Source organism: Cryptomeria japonica, chromosome 5, assembly GCF_030272615.1.
Source record: "Cryptomeria japonica chromosome 5, Sugi_1.0, whole genome shotgun sequence".
Lineage (NCBI taxonomy): Eukaryota > Viridiplantae > Streptophyta > Pinopsida > Cupressales > Cupressaceae > Cryptomeria > Cryptomeria japonica.
Window position 1 is genome coordinate 105,973,373 of NC_081409.1, and position 20,671 is coordinate 105,994,043.

General features: G+C 37.9%; 1 protein-coding gene across 1 annotated transcript; it reads left to right on the forward strand.

Moving 5' to 3' along the window:
- Window positions 1-263: 263 nt before the first annotated feature.
- On the forward strand, window positions 264-18,003 carry LOC131067376 (uncharacterized). Its single transcript, XM_058002354.2, has 4 exons — window positions 264-651; window positions 3,685-3,790; window positions 17,195-17,343; window positions 17,500-18,003. Exons 1-4 carry the CDS (start codon window positions 493-495, stop codon window positions 17,593-17,595), a joined length of 510 nt encoding a protein of 169 aa, XP_057858337.1. The 5' UTR covers window positions 264-492; the 3' UTR covers window positions 17,596-18,003.
- Window positions 18,004-20,671: the final 2,668 nt, after the last annotated feature.

The following is a 20,671-nucleotide window of genomic DNA, read 5'->3' on the forward strand; positions in this document are numbered from 1 at the left end:
TTTTTGACCTTCCAAAGGATGATATATATAGCTCGTTAGCATGAAAATACATTTAAATATTTGTTAATATGAAAATACATTTAAATCTCCTACTTATCTTAAAAATATACCAAATAATAAATTATTGAATATACAAATATGATTATGATCAAATACACAATCTAATTAAAAAATTATTATCGATAAAACATTCTAGATACACTTTAATTTCATTAGGTACAATTCTAGAGGGTTGGATAGACTTGCCCTCCCAGCTTTGAAAAAAAAGCCATTTATAAGTTAAAAAGGCGTACTGTAAAATCTAAAAACAAGGTCTTATTTAAGAAGCTCAGTTATTTTCAACGTCGTTCTCATTGCCCAGCCCAATTCTTTTTCAAATTTCGAACTCAGAAACCCCAAATCGATTGTCCCATGAACGATATTGCGCAATTTTTCTGCCCACTCTACTGTTAAAAGGAGAAAAAAATCTTTTCAGAAAGTCTTGAAGATCTCATGGAGGAAATAACAGCGGCAGTTCAGAGTCACATGGATCAGGTGGCTGATCTTTTCGAGGGCTTAAGCGCCGAGCTCCGCAAGCAATGGAATGCAGGCCCTCAAGGAGGGAAATTCGTGGATCCCGTTTTGGCCTTCGTCCATGCTGTCGACTGGACCGTACGCATTCTACATAAGCCTTTTTCAATTTATTCATTTCATTAAGATATGTTCTTTAAATTTAAACCCTAAATGAAGATTGCTGTAAATCTTAGTATTTTTGAACTAATTGGATCTTTGGTGGCTGAATATTGTATTAGAGAATTTTGTTTTTAGTAAGCTTGGGTTATTCTGGAGTTTATTGTGCAGTCGTTACATTTATTTGAATGCAAAATAATAAGTTGGTTTTGGTGGTCTTTTTGGCTTTAATAAGTAATAGTTGTAATGTGTTGTTAATCTGGATCATTTTGGATTTGTACCTTAGGCCCTCCATTAAAATATTAATGCCCACAACGACTAAGCTATTGGCTGTTTTGCCTGGAGTATGAAGTTTTCTTCCAGCAGGCATGGATTGCATTCATAATATTTTGGATTGAAGGTTGCTGCAGGAACATTGTTGGATGATTTTTTCTTGATAACTGGGTTAAGATAAAGTTTATTAATATTTATTATTAAGCTTGAATTATATTGGAATATAGCTTATAATCATTTGACCACAAAATTGCCAATGCTTGGAGTTATGAGTTGCCCTATTATAGCGGTTAGATTTGAGCTTGGTTCATGCATATTATAAGGATTCTATGTTTTAGATATGGTAAATCAAAAGGGGCATCAAATCGTGCCAGCAAACTGCTAGCCTCTTCTAATAGGAATTCTAAGGGAGCAAAAACAAAAAAGTCCAGATACATTTAAATTTTTTTTTGCTAATTTGGCAACTTAGGTAATTAGCCATACATATGCATACATTATTCGGTGGAGATACAAAGTGGGTCTCCTACCTACTGTCTCATGCTCCATACCCAAATCAAAATCAAAATACACGATCATTATGTGAGTAGACTGAAGCATTGATCATTTTTACTCAATATTGGGACGAGGTATTGGAGGAGGAAGGTTGTCCAACTTGAGCTCGGTTGACACCTTGTCGACTTGCAGTAACCCTGTAGAGCTCTGGTTGAATATGCAAATTACTGCACATGGCATTCCCTTCTTTTGTTGATCAATTGCATTTTTGGCCTCCACTTTCTGGAGATTCCACATTTTGTCCGGCATGATTGTGAAAACTGTCCCTATCACCATGATCTCCTCATTTATGGCAAGGGCATTGCTGGTGTTGAAGAGGATAGCCTCAACATCGATTATATGAGCCATGTTTATGATGTTTAAATGAGTGATTGACTGCAGGATCTCTCATTGTCTGCAGTACTGCATCAATTGACAATCCCTTAACCCAACTCAGAAAAAAATGGGGCTCTAAAAAGATTGGTGGTATAGTAATCAGGAGACTTATGTTCGAGGATAACAAACTTGTCCCGGTACCCCTTGACCTGGATACTATACTTAATCTTAATTGGATATTAGCTATATCCTTGTTCATATACTCTTGTACACTTTTTCAAGCTGACATCTCCATCCTTGTTCCCATCACAGTCCCTTTCCCTGTACATGTATCCCAGTGACTGAAAGTCAAACTATCCAAGTCACCGACTTGGTTTGAATGGGGTTCAATCAAGCATTGGTCTTTTCTTTTTTAATCTTTTCATTTCATTTTTTAAAATTTTTTTAAAAAAAGGGGTAAATGCTTTTGACCTGGAGCTATGAATTGGTGAGGTCACAAATGGGGGATCTCATCCCCATTTAACCATTAAACAATAGCACCCCAACGGGGTTTCAACAATACTACAACTTGACCATCACACCATGCCAATATCAGCTTTTCTTTTCTTTTCATTAATTGAAAGTTCTTATCATTTTGATATAGGAAAATTACATTATACTTACAACTTGGGGAAACACAAAACGTCCCCAAGAGCAATGTTGACAGCCTGACTGCATAAACTGATAAAAACATGAAGACCTTGTCATACATGATCATAGAATAAAACCTGTCTGTTACCAATTGGTAGTTTGAACATAAACCTGTTTGGATTCAGGTCAGAGTGAAGAAGTTGGACAAGGTTGGTTGGGCAAAACATTCAGCTGTTTGGTTATTGAATGTAATGAATGGGGAAATGTGGCAAACGTTAACATCTTTAAATTAAAGAGATGCAACTGAATGATTCAAATCAGGCATTATGAGGAAAGTTACACATGTTTTTCCAGTACTAAAAATGATTTAAGGTACATTTCTGAGGCTTGAAAATGTTTTGCATTACTTTAGGCAGAACTATTCAATATTCTTAATCTAAAATGATAGTGATGTGTGTTGTCCTTTCAGCGGTCAGTTCACAAGGTAATTGCAAAGGGCATTATTTAGTCAGTGAGATATTGATTGTAGTTACAAGACATGAGAAAAGCTGTCTTAAGGTTTCATTTTTTAAATGAATGTTTTGTTGAGTTCAAAGAGTTGCTTGAATGGAGTATCGCAGTTTATAAATTTTACATAGCTCTGTATAACAATTTTTAAATTTTAGAGAGCTCTGTGTAACAATTTTTAAATTTTACATAGCTCTTTCCTCAAAGATTTTATAACGTGTTATAGGTCTGCAGTTTTCATTTCTTTAATATGTTTCTAGTATCTAAATGTTTTATTCTTTAAATAGAATGTTTTGTCGAGTCCAAAGGATTGCTTAGATGGAGTATCAAGATCTTACCTAGCCCTTTCCTTCTAATTTGCAGCATTATAATTTTTAATGCCAGAGGGCATCATTTTGCCAGTGAGATACTAATCCTAGTAACAAAGACATGGGAAAAGCTATCTAAGGATTTTATTTGTTAAAATTAAATGAATGTTTTGTTGAGTCTGAAGTGATTGCTTGATTGGAGTACCACAAATTTACCTAGCCCTTTCTTTAAAGATTTTGTGTTTTAGGTCCTCAGGTTTCATTTAGTAAACACGTTTCCGGTATTACAATTTGGAATCATCAATTCCTAACGTAATGTGATGTTAATGGCATCTGTTATGTTAATCTGCTTAATGCATTCGATAAAATATTTCTGGTAAATTAATCTGCTTCAGACTTTTAATTTTGTTCTCTGTTGCTTGATAAACAGGAGCCTTGGTTGATAACGCTCATAGTTTTTCATATTATACTATTGATTTTGGCCATAACGACTAGGAAAAGCAGCAACTTTCAGATGGGCTTGTTTCTTGGTGCTCGTAAGTTGGACTATATATTCTTTCCTCAACTAAATTCAAAATTTAACATTTAATTGCTGTCGGATATTGTCATTTTCCTTTTTGGCTTGTGGCATGATATTTGGAGATTAACCTTTGCCATTTGTACGAGGTTTGTTTTATCTTTAGCATTTAGCTGATATTTGTTGGATTGTATGTATGCCTTGGTCATTATTTTATTGTGTTATTTGTTTTCTGCTATCATGCAACGATGAATGACAATTTTCATTTGGTGCTGACACTTGGATTTATTTAGTGTTCTTCTAGAATAAATTGTTTGCAATGAAGTTGATTGTAAGAAACAAATAAGACGGCAAGTTGTGCTCTGAATCTTGTCGCATTTTGTATTTAAGTGATTGAATTAATTGATCCATGTGTTCAGACTGGGGTGCGCGTCTCACTACCCTAATAGATTTTGGAAGCCATATTCTGAATCTTATTAGATTTTTTATTGAAGTGTGGTGGAACCCATTTGATGTTTTCAAATTAGGTTGCAGATTTCATTATCATATTAGGTTTTGGTTCTAGTAACTCCAGTAGCATCAAGCAGCCAACAATGCACATCAAACTAATGTCACAGGGTTCGCCAGATTTTATTCATGAAGTTCAAAATTCAGCGAACATAAAAAACCCTAAATAATTGTTTCAATTTGCCCTAAAATTAGTACAGAAAAAAGGATCAGGGGTTTTTTATTAGGGTTTTTACGTTTTTTTCTATAAACAACACTTTTGACATGTTTTCTTCACTATTTTTTTGCAGGTCTGCAAGTCTTTGCCATGTGAGTCTTTGTGCTGTAAAAATATGAGTGTTTATTGTTTACTGTTAGAGCTGTTGACACTTAACAGCCTGGTTTTAGTCTTGACTTGGTGGCAGCTTGCTGTTGCAAATGTGGGATTCACTCACTGTTGTAGACAATCAGCCTGTTTTGAGGCTTCATTCAACTCACTGTCAGTGTCCTGTGTTTAGCATTGTTGTTGCCTTCTGCATTGCAGACTAGTGTTGACTGTAAGCCTGTGGAGAGCTGTTGGAGGTTGGAATTTGTGACTACAAGAGTTGAAGAGAGTTGGGAGGAAGTCTTTGTCAGTGTCCTGCACAGTGCGAGTATTGTGTCTGTCCTGCCACCTGGTTGTCATTTTGCTGAAGAATCCATTTCAGGTTGCTGCAGGAGGAGATGCAGGGATTCGTAAATTGTAACTTCTCGTTTGTACTTCATTTTAGGTTTTGTTTTTGTTTTATTTTGTTTTTTGCTTTTAATAAAATTTAATATATTAAAAATGTATCGATTGTTTTTATTTAAGTTGTATCTCTTTCGTTTTAAAATTTAATTTAATATTTTAAAATATTTAATTTTTTTATTAATTATTAATAAATAAGATTCAACATATCTACTAATTTACCTATGTTACATGGCAATTTCTGGGATTTGGATGGTGGGGGGATGGCAAAATATTGTGTGTGAGAGAGAGAGAGAGAGAGAGAGAGAGAGAGAGAGAGAGAGAGAGAGAGAGAGAGAGATTTCTACTAGTTAATGAACAAAAGTATAACAGCAGCAAAATAACATGACACTGTTAAATTGATGCTGGATGATGTCTGCAAAAGCCTGCATGACAACCACATTCCAAAAAGAAATTGTTTGTCTGCACTTCTCACACAATATCATACTGTACCAGATCACGGTCAATCCACTTTTAATCTCTTTTGCAACTGACAATGATAACTGACTCTAATACCATATCGAAAATTTTGAAGTTTGAGACTTCTTTGAACAATGAAACGAGAAATCTAAATAATTTCTGTTAGTTTTAACTATTATATAACTTACATCATGAGCTATGAATCTGAATCATGATATGGTATACCACTGTTGCCATTGTCACTGCTGTAATGATTAATTTTATTATTGTTTTTTTTTTTTTATTGGTAATTTTGGATATATTGATTTTCAAGAAAATAGCTACAATCTACAAGGGCCAAACGGATATCAACATCAGCCCAAAATCAGTTCAAACCTACTATGCAGAGTTCCAACAAAAACAGAAAAAGAAGTAACACAGTACTGTGCATTCATGCACGAAATATTACAGTAATCCATAAAAGTTTTTGTTTTAAAAACCAACGAAGGCAGAAAGCAAAAAACACAGATTTTTGCACCGTGACCGCTCAATCCGAGTCGCTCTGGTTCGGCATCTTCCTCTCCTCATCATCGATATCCGCCAAGGCTTTCCCTTTGGCCACTTCAGACTTCATCTTCGGAATACAGTCCAAGTTCCCAAAGTCTGGGTCACCTTCCAGGCTAGCTAGGAACTGTATCGCTCTCCCCTCCTCGAATCGGTCCCGAAGCTCTCTTCCCACCTCCATGCGCGCCACCACCTTAAGTGCCTTAAGGACCTCGTCTGTTCGTATCAACTTGACACAGAGCTTCATGGCTTCCCAGCCAATGTGAGCTCGTTCCCTGCATTGCTCCTTTAAACGACTCTTTGGTCCCTTGACAAACGGTAATATCTCCTCCTCTGCTTCTCCTTCCTGGATGCGAATTCCTGTCTGGGGGATCACCCATTCCAGGATGGAATCAAGATTAATTAAGTAATCCCCATCAACAAGCTTTTTCATTGTTAGCTTGACTTTCTCCACTTCGGGCTCAAATTCACACGCCCAGGCCATTATCAAAGAGTAGACCTCCATATTTGTTCTGTACCGGAAATGGATATTGACCAATTCCTCCCCCAACATTAACCGAGCAGCACTCCACAACTTATCTTCCTTGTATTTGAAAAGACCTTGCAGACGCTTGTCCGAAACCGTTCCCAGGAAAGGGACCAATTTCTTCTCTGTTCGGAGCGTGAAATTAGCCTCCATTGAACCTGCTCGCAACCTATTAAACCAGAAAAACTAAAATGCAAAGACACAAACAACCTTCATTAATCCGGTTTTTGGCGAATACATTGCACAAATTTCAAATTAGTTATAAATCCGCCGTCGTTTGCGGCTAGGTATAAATGCATGATCTGTGAAATAAATGGAAAGAGATTTCACGGCAGATTTCCTACCCACCGCCATTGTCTCGAACCAAGACTCTGTGCTTTTGAACTGCCACATTAATTATTATGCCAGTGATAGTGATTACTCGTCCTTGCGAGTCGTCTAGAGTGCTTACTGGTTTGTAGCTTCACGAACTGCATTAATACCACTTCCATACACTACCCACCCTTCCACCACTTGGCCACTTGGCATGTCATATCACATCCAGCATTTGAGAGGAGGTCCGCCACTGCGTTAGTACTTCTCCTGACATGGGAAACCCGAAAAGCTTCAAAAGAGGTGAGTTTTTCGCGTATTATCTCCACCCAATGAGATAGTTTCCATGAAGGGGTGTTACCTTTCGCTATTGCGTTGATAACCACTTGGGAATCCCCTTCCAAATGTAATTTTGACACTTTCATGTTTATGGCCAATTCTGTAGCCATTAGTGCCGCCTGTGCTTCCGCTTCGTTATTTGTCCTGTTCTGTAGTCGTCGAGCCCCCTTGAATAGGATAACCCCTTTATCATCTCTTGCAACTACTCCCACTCCTGAGATACTTGGATAACCCCTAGAGGCCCCATCAAAATTAATTTTAATCCACTCCTTTGTTGGCGGTTCCCATTTAACCTCGTCTTTTGTTGGTTCCGAAAGGGGACTAACCCTCCAAGACCCATTAACGGGATTAATTTTATTATTGTTATACTGCTGCTATCATTATATATTTATTGCTGCTGTTGTAATGCTATCATAATACCACAATGATATGTTTTAAGTCTTTTTTTAATATTATGATTTGTGAATGATTTTCTTTTTTAAATAATTAAAAAGTTGGCTTTGCCCAAGGGGATGTCTGGCTGTCCCTGGGATGGTCAGGGGACGTGTCAGACATCCTCGACAGTCTGGGGATGGCCAAATGTCCCTATGGTGTTTACAATTTCTGCAACCCCAGAACCCAAAACAACATTGGGGATGTGAATGGGGATGGGGGTTTGAGGGCGAGGGATGTGTCCCCATGGAACAAAGGTATTTACAATATTTAAACCATGGAGCAACCAAGTCTGTCAGCAGTTGGAACTAATTCAGTTAGGAGGTTACTGCATAAAATAAAGTGTCTGTTTGTTTATTGGTCTGCTACCTGTCCATACCAGCCCCTGCAATTAGAGGGAGTTGTTTTTAGTTTAGCTGCCTACGTCTGAGGAAATTGATTGTCAGTTAGTTGCCATTGTTTGTGGACTGACTTCCTATAATTGTGCATTGCTGGGAGCTGGGCTTATTAAACAACGCCTTAGGCAAATGAGAGGATATTTAGAAAATTACAAGCCTGAACTCAACTTCAGCTTCAGGAAGGTGACTCTGCTACAGCAGCTTGCTTAGGGCTTGAGGGCAAAACCCTTCAGACATGAACCTGGTCCTCTTGGGGACAAAAACCCTTAGTATGGAGGTAGGGCCCCTTTAGATGGTAGGGGAATGAATAGAAATAGATTAATGAAAAAGGGAGGGAGGATTGAATCCATAGAAAAGAGTAGACTGGTACCGTTCAAAGTAATATCTCATTTGTGAGTCATCTCTCGTTAGTGATTTGCCCCTACGGGCACTCGGGGAGGTCAAATTCACGTTTACCGCCATGTGTAGGCATTTTTCCGGCTCAACGGACAGTAAGCATTAATGATTGCCAGGGTGATTCACATTTGTTCGGAGCAAGTGATTGCCTTAGTCTTTATTTCAGGGGTAGACACGAGGTTTCTCTCCAATCCAAGTTAGTTGCCGCTGAACTGGGTACAGTGGGGAGGGGAATTTCTTCCTATTCCCAGGGAACGGATAAATGAGTCAGCCTTCCAGAGAATTTTTCAAGAAAAGGGCCCTTTTCTTATTACTTTTATTTCTTATTCAATTAATTGGCGGTGAACCCTAATAAATGAGATTGTTTATCTTCGGCATTCCACCTAGTGAAGCAGGACCTTCAGGCAACATGCTAGAGAGGGGAAGAAGCAGAATGATCCCGCATTTCTTCCAGTCTCGTTGGTAAAAATAGAAACTAGATATAAACTAGAGTGCTTGCTCCTTCCCCTCCTTTGTCGGGAAAGAGCTAAATGCACCTCTATCTAATTTGAAGCAGATGCATTTCATATGACCTACCCTATCTTCAAGGTCATTGCAGAAATGATGGATACCCTTCCCAGACTATGATGGTAAGAGAGTGAAACCCGCCTTTCCACTAGAAGAGTTGGTTTTGGAATGATCCAACCATCGGGGAGAGCTTTTATGTGGGCTTGACCCCGCCCTCTCTTAATTGGGATGGTCAAGAGAAATCTCCGAGACCCTGAAGCGCCAAAGACCGCTATTTTGATCCTGATCCTGTCAGCACTCTGCCAGTTCACTCTCCGACTGCCCGTAGGTTTTTTCACAACTACTTGATGTCCTTTCTTGGTGTGTCTCCAATTGTCATCTGAGCAAAACCTGCGATATGGCATCGACAAACAGAACACCCTTTTGACTTTCCTTGACTCTATACAGATTGATATTCATTTCATCTAGGGCTGAAGAAACACGCGAACGATGCAATCAATAAATAGAGACTGGTTGAGTCTGCCCCTACGGCAGCCGAGTTATCCGCTCGAATGCTTGCTCTCTCCCTCCCACTGCTCTTCACCTCTTTTCCCTTCAAATCGAGTTATTCCTACCAAATTCTTCCAGCAGGTCATTAGCTTCTTTTAAGAAGTCGAGTGGCCGTCCTATCCTTTGTTTAGTCATTGGCTGGCCATTCCTCCACAGCAGATGAACTCATCCAATTCACCGCATGAATCGAGAAGAGGGGCGAGCTAATTTAACCAAAGTCGTGTGGTTTTCAAGTGACACAAGGGTCACGTGATCATTTTTACATATAGAATATGGGAGGAGGAAGAAGCTATCGATTCTATATGTAACATGGCCACAACTAATCTACCTACCAACTATATAAGGGGAGTACGCCTGCTAGAGGTTGCACTCGATTCTATATGCAACATGCCCACAATATTAATCTACCTCTTGATTCATCAGCCTGCTTAGTATAGGGGGGGTCCTACAATTCTATGGGCTCTATTGGGGCGGGGGCCCCTTTCTCAATTCTATACGTAACATGCCCACCCTCCCTTTTAGTCACTATTTTGTTTGGTTCTCAGAGCCCGGTAGTTGAAAGGGAAGGTGGTTTCTCAGAGTCTGGAACAGTTTACGACCCCCAGCAAAGAGTTTATTCCCTCACCCCCTCCCTGTTGGGAACAGTGCGGGAGTGCCCGGAACAGTTGAGGCCCTACTTTTTATAGGCGTTTCGCGACAGTTCAGTTGAAGGGAGGGAGGCAGGGAGTTATAGCCCTCTGTCCTTCATTGCCACCGAGCCAGATTATATACGTGATAGCCTAACTAGACTCAACCGGAGCTCTTCCATTCTCTCAACAGCAGGAACTCGGTGGATCGGGAAACAAAGGATGGGAGCCATTTGTTCCGATGGAAAGAAACAAACAACTGTGGGTGGGGGAGGGTACCTAAGGCAAGGGGTCCCATCCAAAGTAGCAGATGGAATACGGTTGAGTGAAGGAGCTTGCTTTCATTCTGGTCCTTGTTTTCGAGCATCCGGTTTCTGGTTTCTTTCCAGTTGGATTGGTCGGGTCATTAGATTGTTCTGAAGGCCTGCTAACATGAGATTGCTATCCTGCTAACATGGCAAATTCTCCATCCTTAACCGGGGGTGCTCCATCCTCCACCTCCAGTCATGTGTTGCAGCATGATAGCAGCCAAGAGTGATACTTCGTACAGAACTATTGCAGGATCATGCAGAGAATCCAGCAACAGCAGGGCAATCAGTTTGTGGACTGCAATGCGATATGGACATTTCAGAGTTCAGATCTGTATGCTGGGCATTCTAAGTGAGTTGTATTAGATGAGTTGCTAGCTCTTGAATGTAGTGTTCCATAAGTAATTATTATTTTTTCTTTATTATTAGAGCCTTTCTAGGATTGATTTCTGCATGTATATAGTCTAGGGCATCTCAGAGGTATCAGAGCTGTGTTCTTGCCAGCCTACTTCCAGCTTATGAAAATGCCTGAACCCAACTTCAGCTTCAGGAAATTGATTGTCAGTTAGTTGCAACTATTTGTGGACCAACTTCCTATAATTGGGGGTTGCTGGGAGCTAGGCTTATTAAACAGTGCCTAGGGCAAATGAGATGAGATATTTGGAAAATTACAAGCCTGAAGTCAACTTCAGCTTAAGAAAGGTGACCCTGCCACAGCAGCTTGCAGAACAAAACCGTTCAAATGTGAAGCTGGTCTCCTTGGGGATGAAAACCCTTAGGAGTCATATGTGTAGCAGAATGATAGAAGCCAGGAGTGATACTTGGTACAGAACTATACCAGGATCGCACAGAGAATTTAGAACAGCAGGGCAATTATCTTGCAATTACAATGTAATAGGGATGTTTCAGAGTTCAGATCTGTAGGCTGGGAGTTTCCAATGAGAGTTGTATTAGATAAGTTGCTATCTTTTGAATGTATGTGTTTCATAAGTAATAACTAATAAGCAATTAAAAAATAAAATCTTTGTTTTAATAGCCCTTCTCGTATTGATTTTTGTGTATATAGTTTAGGACATCTCAGTGGTATTAGAGCTGTGTTCTTGCCAGCCTATGATAAACAAACAAAACAAACTAATATAAACAATCAAACAGAGGGAGTGACAAGGAAGTGAGATATCAACAGAGGGAGTAGAGGAAGTAGAAAATGGCACATGACAATAGAGAAAGAAAAATGAGCTCAAAAGAATAAAGTTTTTTTTGTCCAAAAAACTTTAGGATCCTGTTTATAAATGTCTGGGCAAGGGCCAAGTCCATTACATTGAAGTAATTTCTGATGAAGAGGAGACTGGCTATGAGGCTGATGATTAAGGACAGCAACATGCAATAGAAGAGTCAATCGCAGGGCAGGAACCTGAGCAGTTGGCTTGAGATAAGATCGGCACTAGTGAAGGGAGACTTGAAGCTCTTTCAAGTATGCTATGGTATCATCCGTTCAAGATTTGTGGAGAGTTTTTGGGAAAGTGGGTTATGGTGCTTATTGATAGTGGGACTAGGCACGATTTTTTTTATGAAGGCCTTGTGGTGAAGAGAAGGTTGAAGGGGGATGATTTCTGAGGGTTAAATGTCATTGTAGTTGATGGATTCACTATCCCATGAACCAAGATAATTCGACATCTCAAGTTATCCCTTTGATGCAGAGCATCCAACAATCTCAACCAATTAGGGATATCTTTCTCCCAACTCACCTATTCAATAGGTAACAAAATCCAAACCCTCACTAGGCTACTAGCCTCTCAAGTTGCTTCAACACCCCAAAGACACACTTCTACTCCTTAACCCCCATCCAATCACTGACATACATCACCTTAGGCATACTCATCTTGCCCAAATCCATCTTGAGATCTTCCAATCATTGAATCACACCAACTCTCAAAATCTTACTCCCTCAAGTCCTTCTCCAATTAGGACTCCTAATGGCTATAGACACAACTTCCAATGCCAAGTAGGCACAGGACAACCCAAGGATCTTAATGGGAACACTAAACAGACTCTCTCCCATAGACAAAACACAAGTCTTTACCCTCCCAACCTCCCTAGAAGACAACATGGACCTTGCTGTGGAAACACTGTTCACAGTGGCAGTTAAGTAACAGTAGGACAGTCAAACACTTATGGTGCATTTATTAATCCTTGGAACTTGAAACGATAGTGGATGTGTTGGAGGACATCCCTACAACTCTTCCTGATACCAAACTCTTCAACAAACTTCCCTATGGCCTTTCAAAATATGGAAACTCAGTCCACTGTCATGTTGTGACAGTAATACACAAGTTTGAGGACAGTCAACAAAACCTTGACACTTTGGCTTGTTCAAAGGTTTTCAATCCTGGACACAAATTTGTGGTACCCTCACACTCCCTTTTAAATCCTCAATAGCCCTCCAAGACCCTTGCTTTACATTCAGCCCTTCCAATCCTCCATGTTGCTGTCTCATTCTGACTCAGACTCAGAAAACAGTGCTTTCTTCACCATTTTGTACGTACTTTCCTTGACATGGAGCCCTGCAGTGATTAGGAAACATGAAGATACATATGTACAAGCGTTTTTCACCCATTGGAGGGTTTATTCAACGTGGAAATGAAACATAATGCATTTTTCTTTGTCTTGGGTTACCCTAGATAGGGTTAGTAACAATTTTAACAAAAACCAAGAGAACTTTAACAATACTGCATGAAATTGAATGAAACCAAATGGAAACGACAGTAGATTCACTCCCCTAAGACATGAAATAGATTTGCAACATCAATGAATAGATTTAAGCATGAAAAAACTCAGTATAACAGTCTGCACATTGGAACAGAACAGTAAATATGCAGAACACATTGGAACAGAACAGTAAATATGCAGAATACTCCAGGCTTATTGATCTCTTTTCCCGATACAATGACCATCATCCCTCCACTGAGGTTTTGACAAGATTTTATAGACCCAAAACAAACATCATAACCATACAAACCGAATTTCAAACTCCTTATGACGGTTGGAGGCTCTAATACAACTTTCTTTATGTGTAATTGACAATTTTGACAACCTTTAGGACAACTTTTACATTTTGATATATAGTGACTCCAAACTTTGCATAGATGCTTCAAATGACTTGAAAATGATTAAAACATGAATACCACCCTCATTACATCAACAATAATGCCATGAAAGGCTTATTTACATCTAGGACTCCTTATGACAACCTAAATAGGTCTTTGTTGACAATTTAGGACTAATGACACCAAATAGCTTCTAAACACACAAACCTAACATTAATCCATTAGAAATGGTTTATTATACCTTATTCATGACCTTACTACCTATCAAAACATGAAAGACTCATAATTTGCCTCATAGAGGCTTGATGACAACTTAGGTGCTCCTGCACCACCCTTTGTGATTATGATATGTGTGATGATTTTTATGTTGTGGGACTAGGGGAGGCACACATGGTCAAGGTACATGGTGATTGCATTTCCTTGGGCAATTTTCCCCATATTATTACTCCATGGAATTGAGTTCAAATATTAGGGGAAAACCATGGTACTTAGGGGCATGCTTGATGACCTTAGGTTGTTACTACTTAGAGTATGGAAAGGACTTTCCATAAGGAGAAGTCTCATGGACAACTGGTTGCTTTGTGATAAAGGCATGCCTACTTATCACATTGACCTTTAGGCTATTTGGATAAGCATAGTATTGAGTTCAATGATATACCTCTAGATGTGCCACCATATAAGGGATTCCACCACATCATAGAGTTGGAGTAGGGCTCTAAGCCCGTCATGATCACCTCCTATCACCATTTGTGGGTTTACAAAGAAGTAGAGAGGGCCATCTAAGAATCGTTGGAAATGGGCCACATAAGATGTAGTTCTAGTTCATTTGCATCATCAGTAGTATTTGTAAATAAAAAGGATTGCATGATGGGCATGTGTACAGATTACAAGGCCTTGAACAAGAAGACAATCAAGAATAGATGTCCCATTCCTAGGATTGTTGAGCTTATTGATGAATTGCATGGAGTTGTCTAATTTTCAAAAAAATTACTTGAGGATCGGCTACCATTAGATGTGTGTGTGATGAGTATTCATACAAGACAACTTTCAAGTGTTGTTATGGACACTACAAGTTCTTGGTCATGCCATTTGGGCTAACAAATGGTATAGCTACTTTCCAGTCAGCTATGAATCATGTATTTAGTGTGCAGTTGAGTTTTAGTATGCTTTGATGATAGTGATCTATAGTAAAAATTGGGAAGATAACTTAAGATACTTGGATATAGTCCTTGGGGTGTTGTAGCAACAAGTATTCTTTGCAAAATAATCTAAATGTGATTTTGGAGTGATATAGATTCTATACTTGGCTCATATCATTAGTGCTCAAGGTGTTTCGGTTGATCAACAAAAGATCCAAGCTATTCTAGATTGGCCAACCCCTAATACATTGACTCATTTGAGAGCCTTCCTTGGCCAATGCAGATACTATTAGAGATTTGTTAACCACAAATAGAATAGGTCATCCACCAAAAAATCTGTGACTAAAAGTTCAAAAAGTGATCATGGGTGGGAAAGGTGCCACAAATAATGGCACCAAAAATAGATTATTGGAAACAATGTAACATGTGCGGGGAAGTTAGGAGAAAAACACAGGTGGAAATATCAGGGATCAAGGGTTGGCCATAGTCCATACACAAGACTCAACTAAAGGGTGAGGTGTTGAGGGTTGAGCAATGAGTACGACAGGACGGAGAAGTCTGACAAATACAATGGTGAGGTGAGCGATAGGTGGAGGGCATGCCACAATAGAGAAGTTCAAAACTTCAACAAGAAGAAAGAAAGAGTGGAAGCTGGAAGAGAAGACCTGCTCAAGAAGGGAAAATACATACTTAGGAAGTGAAAACACACAACAGGGGAAAACAAGGAAAACACACGTACAAGCCTAATATGCATAGACTTAGATTGACAATAAGCAAGACATGACAAATTTGCCTCACTGAAAATTGCTTGTCCTCAAGCAATTGCAGGTTCAGATGATAGTTTAAGCTGCCATGTATGTCATGGTTGTATATATGATGAACCCCATGTTGTGGTCTTCAAAACTGGAGAGCCAAAATGTCAAACCCCTATGTAAAGACAATTGCAGTGTGTTGACATGACTTAAAACCTAGTCTTAAGAGGGAATCATGTCCATACTACGTAACCCAGGGACGCGTCCCCGGGTTAAAATCCCCCGTCTCCGTACCGGGGACGTTTCGGGGACTTGGGGACAGCTAGGGGACGTCCCCCCGACGTCCCCAAAATTGCAAAATTTGTGGGAAACGTCCTGGAAACTTGGGGATGACAGTGACTCTCAAAGGGGATGTCCCCCCGTCCCCTAACCGTCCCGGGGACGACCAACCGTCCCCCTTTTCCCAGCACATTTAAAAAAAAAAAAAAGACTCAAATGCTCAAAAAAAGATTTTTTTATTTTATTACAGGGCTATAGAATTGGATTTTCATTAATATGATGGGTAAACATGTCTGAATCACTTTCAAAAGCACTTAGAAATAATGAGCAGTAGCCTGGTAATAAATTTCACAAACACTTAGAATGTGGTAGTGCGTAAAAAAGTGGTTGTAGGTCTGCAATATTGGACTTTTCACAATTATGAAAGGTAAACAGGTCTGAATCATAGCCAAAAGCACTCAGAAATATGAATAACAGCTTGGTATAGAATTTCACAAACATCCAAAACTTTGTAGTGCATAAAGAAGCGGTTGTAGGTCATAATAGAAATGGAAGACTATCAAAATATCCTTCAACCAGAAATAAACATTGAACTACATGCAAACAAGTGTTGGCATATTGACAATGTATTTTCAATTATGAATGCATATTGAGTATTGACAATAAATTCTGAACACAAATGTGGTATGTTAAGGTTCTATAATGTACATATACTTGCTTTATCCATGTTTTCATATGAATATAATGTATATATACATGCTTTATCTATTTTTCATATGAACATTTAAAATTTCACTATATATTTTAAATTTTCCCTATATTTTATATAGCCGTCCCCTTTGCCGTCCCCCCGCCGTCCCCAAAATTGGCAAAAATTTTTGCCGTCCCGGAAACTCGTCCCGTTGTCCCCTGCTGTCCCCGTCCCAGAAACTCGGGGTAACATAGTGTCCATAGCCTTTTCAAATCCTTAGAAAGTGATACCTTGGACTTTACATTGAACTTAGGAGGTTACTGGATAAACACAGTAAGCTGCATGGGTGGAGGGTACGTGATTTTTTTATGTGGTTTCTTGAATTTAAGCTACAAGAAAACAGTCTCCAAAACCTTACTTGACTCTGTAACCCAGTTTCAAGCAATTTATGAAAATTTCTGCCTTTGCCTATATTTGCATTAGCTACTCTCTTTTGTGCATGTGGGAAACATTTGGAGGCAACACTTGCATTCTGTCTTTACAAAGAGTAATTTCTTTTGTTTGATTAAGCTTAAGAGAAAATTTGCACATTGCAGGAAATGAAACTGCTAGTGTACTCTGGAGTTAGTAGGTTTATTACTGTTTGATGCTGATGTTTTATAAGTAGCTTTCTCAAATTTTTTACTTCTGGAAATTTTATATACCATTTTGCACACTGATTGTACAGAAACATTTTCTAAACATGGTGGGCGATTTGCTCAGAAGATTAGGAATTGTGTTATGATCAGAGGTAGATTATTAACTGAAAGTAACATCATGTTTCTGACATGTTAACTGGTATAACATGCAGTTGCGGGGGTGTACTTTGCTGAAACGATCAATTACCACCTAAGTCGCAATTGGAAAAAATTTGCTGGACAGAACTACTTCGATCCACATGGGGTTTTTCTGTCAAATATGTGGTCTGGTCCTCTGCTGGTCATTTCAACAATAATCTTGGTTTGTATTTAACTTTATTAGAAATGTCTTCAGATATGCTAAATTGAGTGATTTAGTTATAAATTATGTCTTGGAACATCCACATACAGTAATTTGACTTAATTGAACTGATGTGGAGTTGCCAGTATAATTGAATTATAAAACTCTGTTCTGCAGATAAATACTCTGATTACATTATCTCAGCTTATTGTAAAGTGGAAGAAAGCAGAGCTGAAACACCGGGCCCGTATGTCTCGCGAAAAGAACGAATGAGTTCAATGAAGTTGTGCAAAGTGGCTTTTACAGGGATTCCACATAGAATTCTTTTCAGTTGTTTCTATTGTATTATTCTCATTGCCGATAATTATCTTCCTTGCAAAGGGAGATCAAGTGACAGCATATGGATTTTCCCAGTGCATCTACAAGGCTCTTTCACCACAATAGACTGAAATGATTTCTTGTATTTTTTTTTCTGTTCTTTTGAGAGGCATAGTCATACACACTTTTTTTGGTCCATGAGGCTAGGAACTTCTTTGTAATCATGTAATTTTAAATTTCTTATCTCACTGTTATAGTTGTTTAATGTCCCTATCTATATAGGTTAGGGACATTGCATTCCGAAAAATAGCAAACGGTATTTTTTAGATCTTTGTGAGATATGTCACAATTATAAAACTTTAACCCTGTGTGTTATATAAATCCTTTGCTACCCCACTGCACAAGATGAACTTGAAATAAAAAGAAAGAGGTTTAGTGTGCAAATACCCCACTGCACAAGATGAACTTGAAATAAAAACAAAGAGGTTTAGTGTGCAAATACCCCACTGCACAAGATGAACTTGAAATAAAAACAAAGAGGTTTAGTGTGCAAAGTATTTAAAATGTGTCGATCTATGTTTTATTTTACATGGTGATTTTTTCTTGAAATTTATCACCTTGAAGTGACCTTTATCTATACTGGAATGAAAAGAGGTTTAAATATCTTTGAAGCTATTCACATGTACTGAACTTTTTTCTAATGAACGACCAGAGTACAATAAGATTTGCCAACATCTGGCTGGTGTTATTACAGAATGGATATCGTATAGACATCATCTGACTATTTGACAATTTTTGGTAAGCACAGCAAGGCGCAACCCTTCTCAAAAGTTTCAAAACTATTGCCATCAAATCTCGTCAGTCAGCATCAAAGTGCAATCTTGTGGCACCTGTGAAAATATTTCTGAAAGCATTTGGTTTCAATTTAAAATTTATTACGTGTCCTATAGCTCATGGACTAGGTAACAATCTTTATAACCCACTTGTTTTTTTCCTAAGAATTATTAATCCATTCAAGTACTTATCAGAAATGTCAGATGCATGATAACTTTTTTGCATTATAAGATTTTGAGCTCTCCCTGCCCCTGCTGATTGTTGAAGACTTTCTATACTGCTTGGAATATATTTTGATGGTTGTTTTGTTCATTCTATGCATGTTATGTTTTTATCTGAACATAATACCTGTTTTTAGGCTTAAATATATAAATATTTATGATTTTTATATATTTTTTGTATGTATTCATTCAATCCGAAATCTTTTTGGCTGTATGGTCATACCCAAGTCCCCACACCCCAACTGGTAACTTAGGTTTTCTCTTTTCCTTTTTCTTTTTTAATGAATGTGGAAACTTAAAATATGCAAATTATGTATAACTTGTGTAAATTTAGCTTTGTCATGTTGATCAGCTTACTTCTCTTATCATCTCTCCATATGAAATAAGGACCGATAAATCCTTAATTTATTGTGCTTGCTTGTCCCAGGGCGTTATGCTTGAGTGCCTTTTGGATTAGTTGATCAAACTTGTAATGGTTTATTTTTCGTTAGAATTGTTAGATTACAGTTATTTAAATAGAAGATAAATGATATTGTATAGGCACGAGAAAAGCCTGTTTTTTGTTTGGCTTTTAAAATGGGAGATTTGTGGAGTTGTGTAAGGAGAATTCTAAGCTTTAATTGTACTAATGAGAATTCTTTGATCTTTCTTCGGCACACTGAATATTTGGGTGTGTTGGTAACTGCATTTTTCCTGCGCTATAATCTTGGTTTGCACTGCTGCATATTTTCTATTATTGTGTAATAGAATCCTTACTAGTTTCAAAGTTTAATTTTTGTGTTATCTAGGTCTTCACAACATTGATATATTACGTATGACTGCTGTTTTAATTTCTATTTTTTTGTGATAATTCTACTTTCGGTGGGTGATCCACCTCATGTGAAATATTTTATTGTTTCTCTTATTTACTACACTTATTTCTTACCTACTTTTGTTTCTTATTGAGTCACATGTCATGTTTGTGCGCTCACATATCCATATTGCCTTGCCTATATATGCAGACTCATATTCATTGTATGAACAACACTATTGATCTTTTGATCATTTATCTATTGATGAGAATACAATTTATTTTTGTCACATTTTTTTTTTTTTTCTTATTTGTGCTTTCCATTGTTTCTAGATTTTGACAAATTCTCACATAGTATCAGAACCATTAGAGTGTCATTGGTTTGCCAATTGAGAGAAATTTGAGGTTTTTTCATTTTGGAGCTTTTTGTTGCAGGTTATTATTGAAGCTTGTTGGGTTAAATCTGAGGTCACCATTGGATTGAGGAGGTTCGAGAAAGTCAGAATTGATTTTTGTTTTGTCCAAATTTGACATTTGAGGCTAAATTTAGAGCTGTTTGAAGGTGGAAGGTGGTGACTTGTCTTGACAGCGATCTGCAATTTTGGAGCATATTTGACCAAGTTCTTCATCGCCATTGCGCTCTGAAGGCCCAAAAATCTCAAGATCGATTGTCCATTTGCCCAAATTGGCCTCCGTCATTCCGAGCTGAGAAAAAATCCCTCCTTTGGTCGTTGGTACAGACGTAGTGAGTAGGTACGATTTTTAAATTTTTTAATAAAAAAATTCGTTTTTCATTAAAAATTTTTAAAAAATTTATAAATCGAAATATTGTGGGAGGGGGGTTAATTTTTTATATATTTTTTTAAAATTTGGTGCGGCCCTGCAGTGTACCCGGAGGGCTCTGCAGGTCCCTATTCATAGAGGATTTTTTTTTAAGTTTTTTTTAAAAACTTTAAAAATTGTAATTTTTTTTAATAATAAAAATAATCTATTTAAATAAAGTTTTTCTTTAATAAAGTTTTATTGAAGTTTTTTTTAATATCAAAAATTTAAAAAAAATGACTTAGAGCCCTTTTTATCAATTTTTTCTTTATTATTTTTTAATCAAGTTTTTTTTCATGGACATTTAATAAATTGTTTTTATTAAGATTTTTAAAATCTTTTAAAAACAATTTTTTTAATAAAT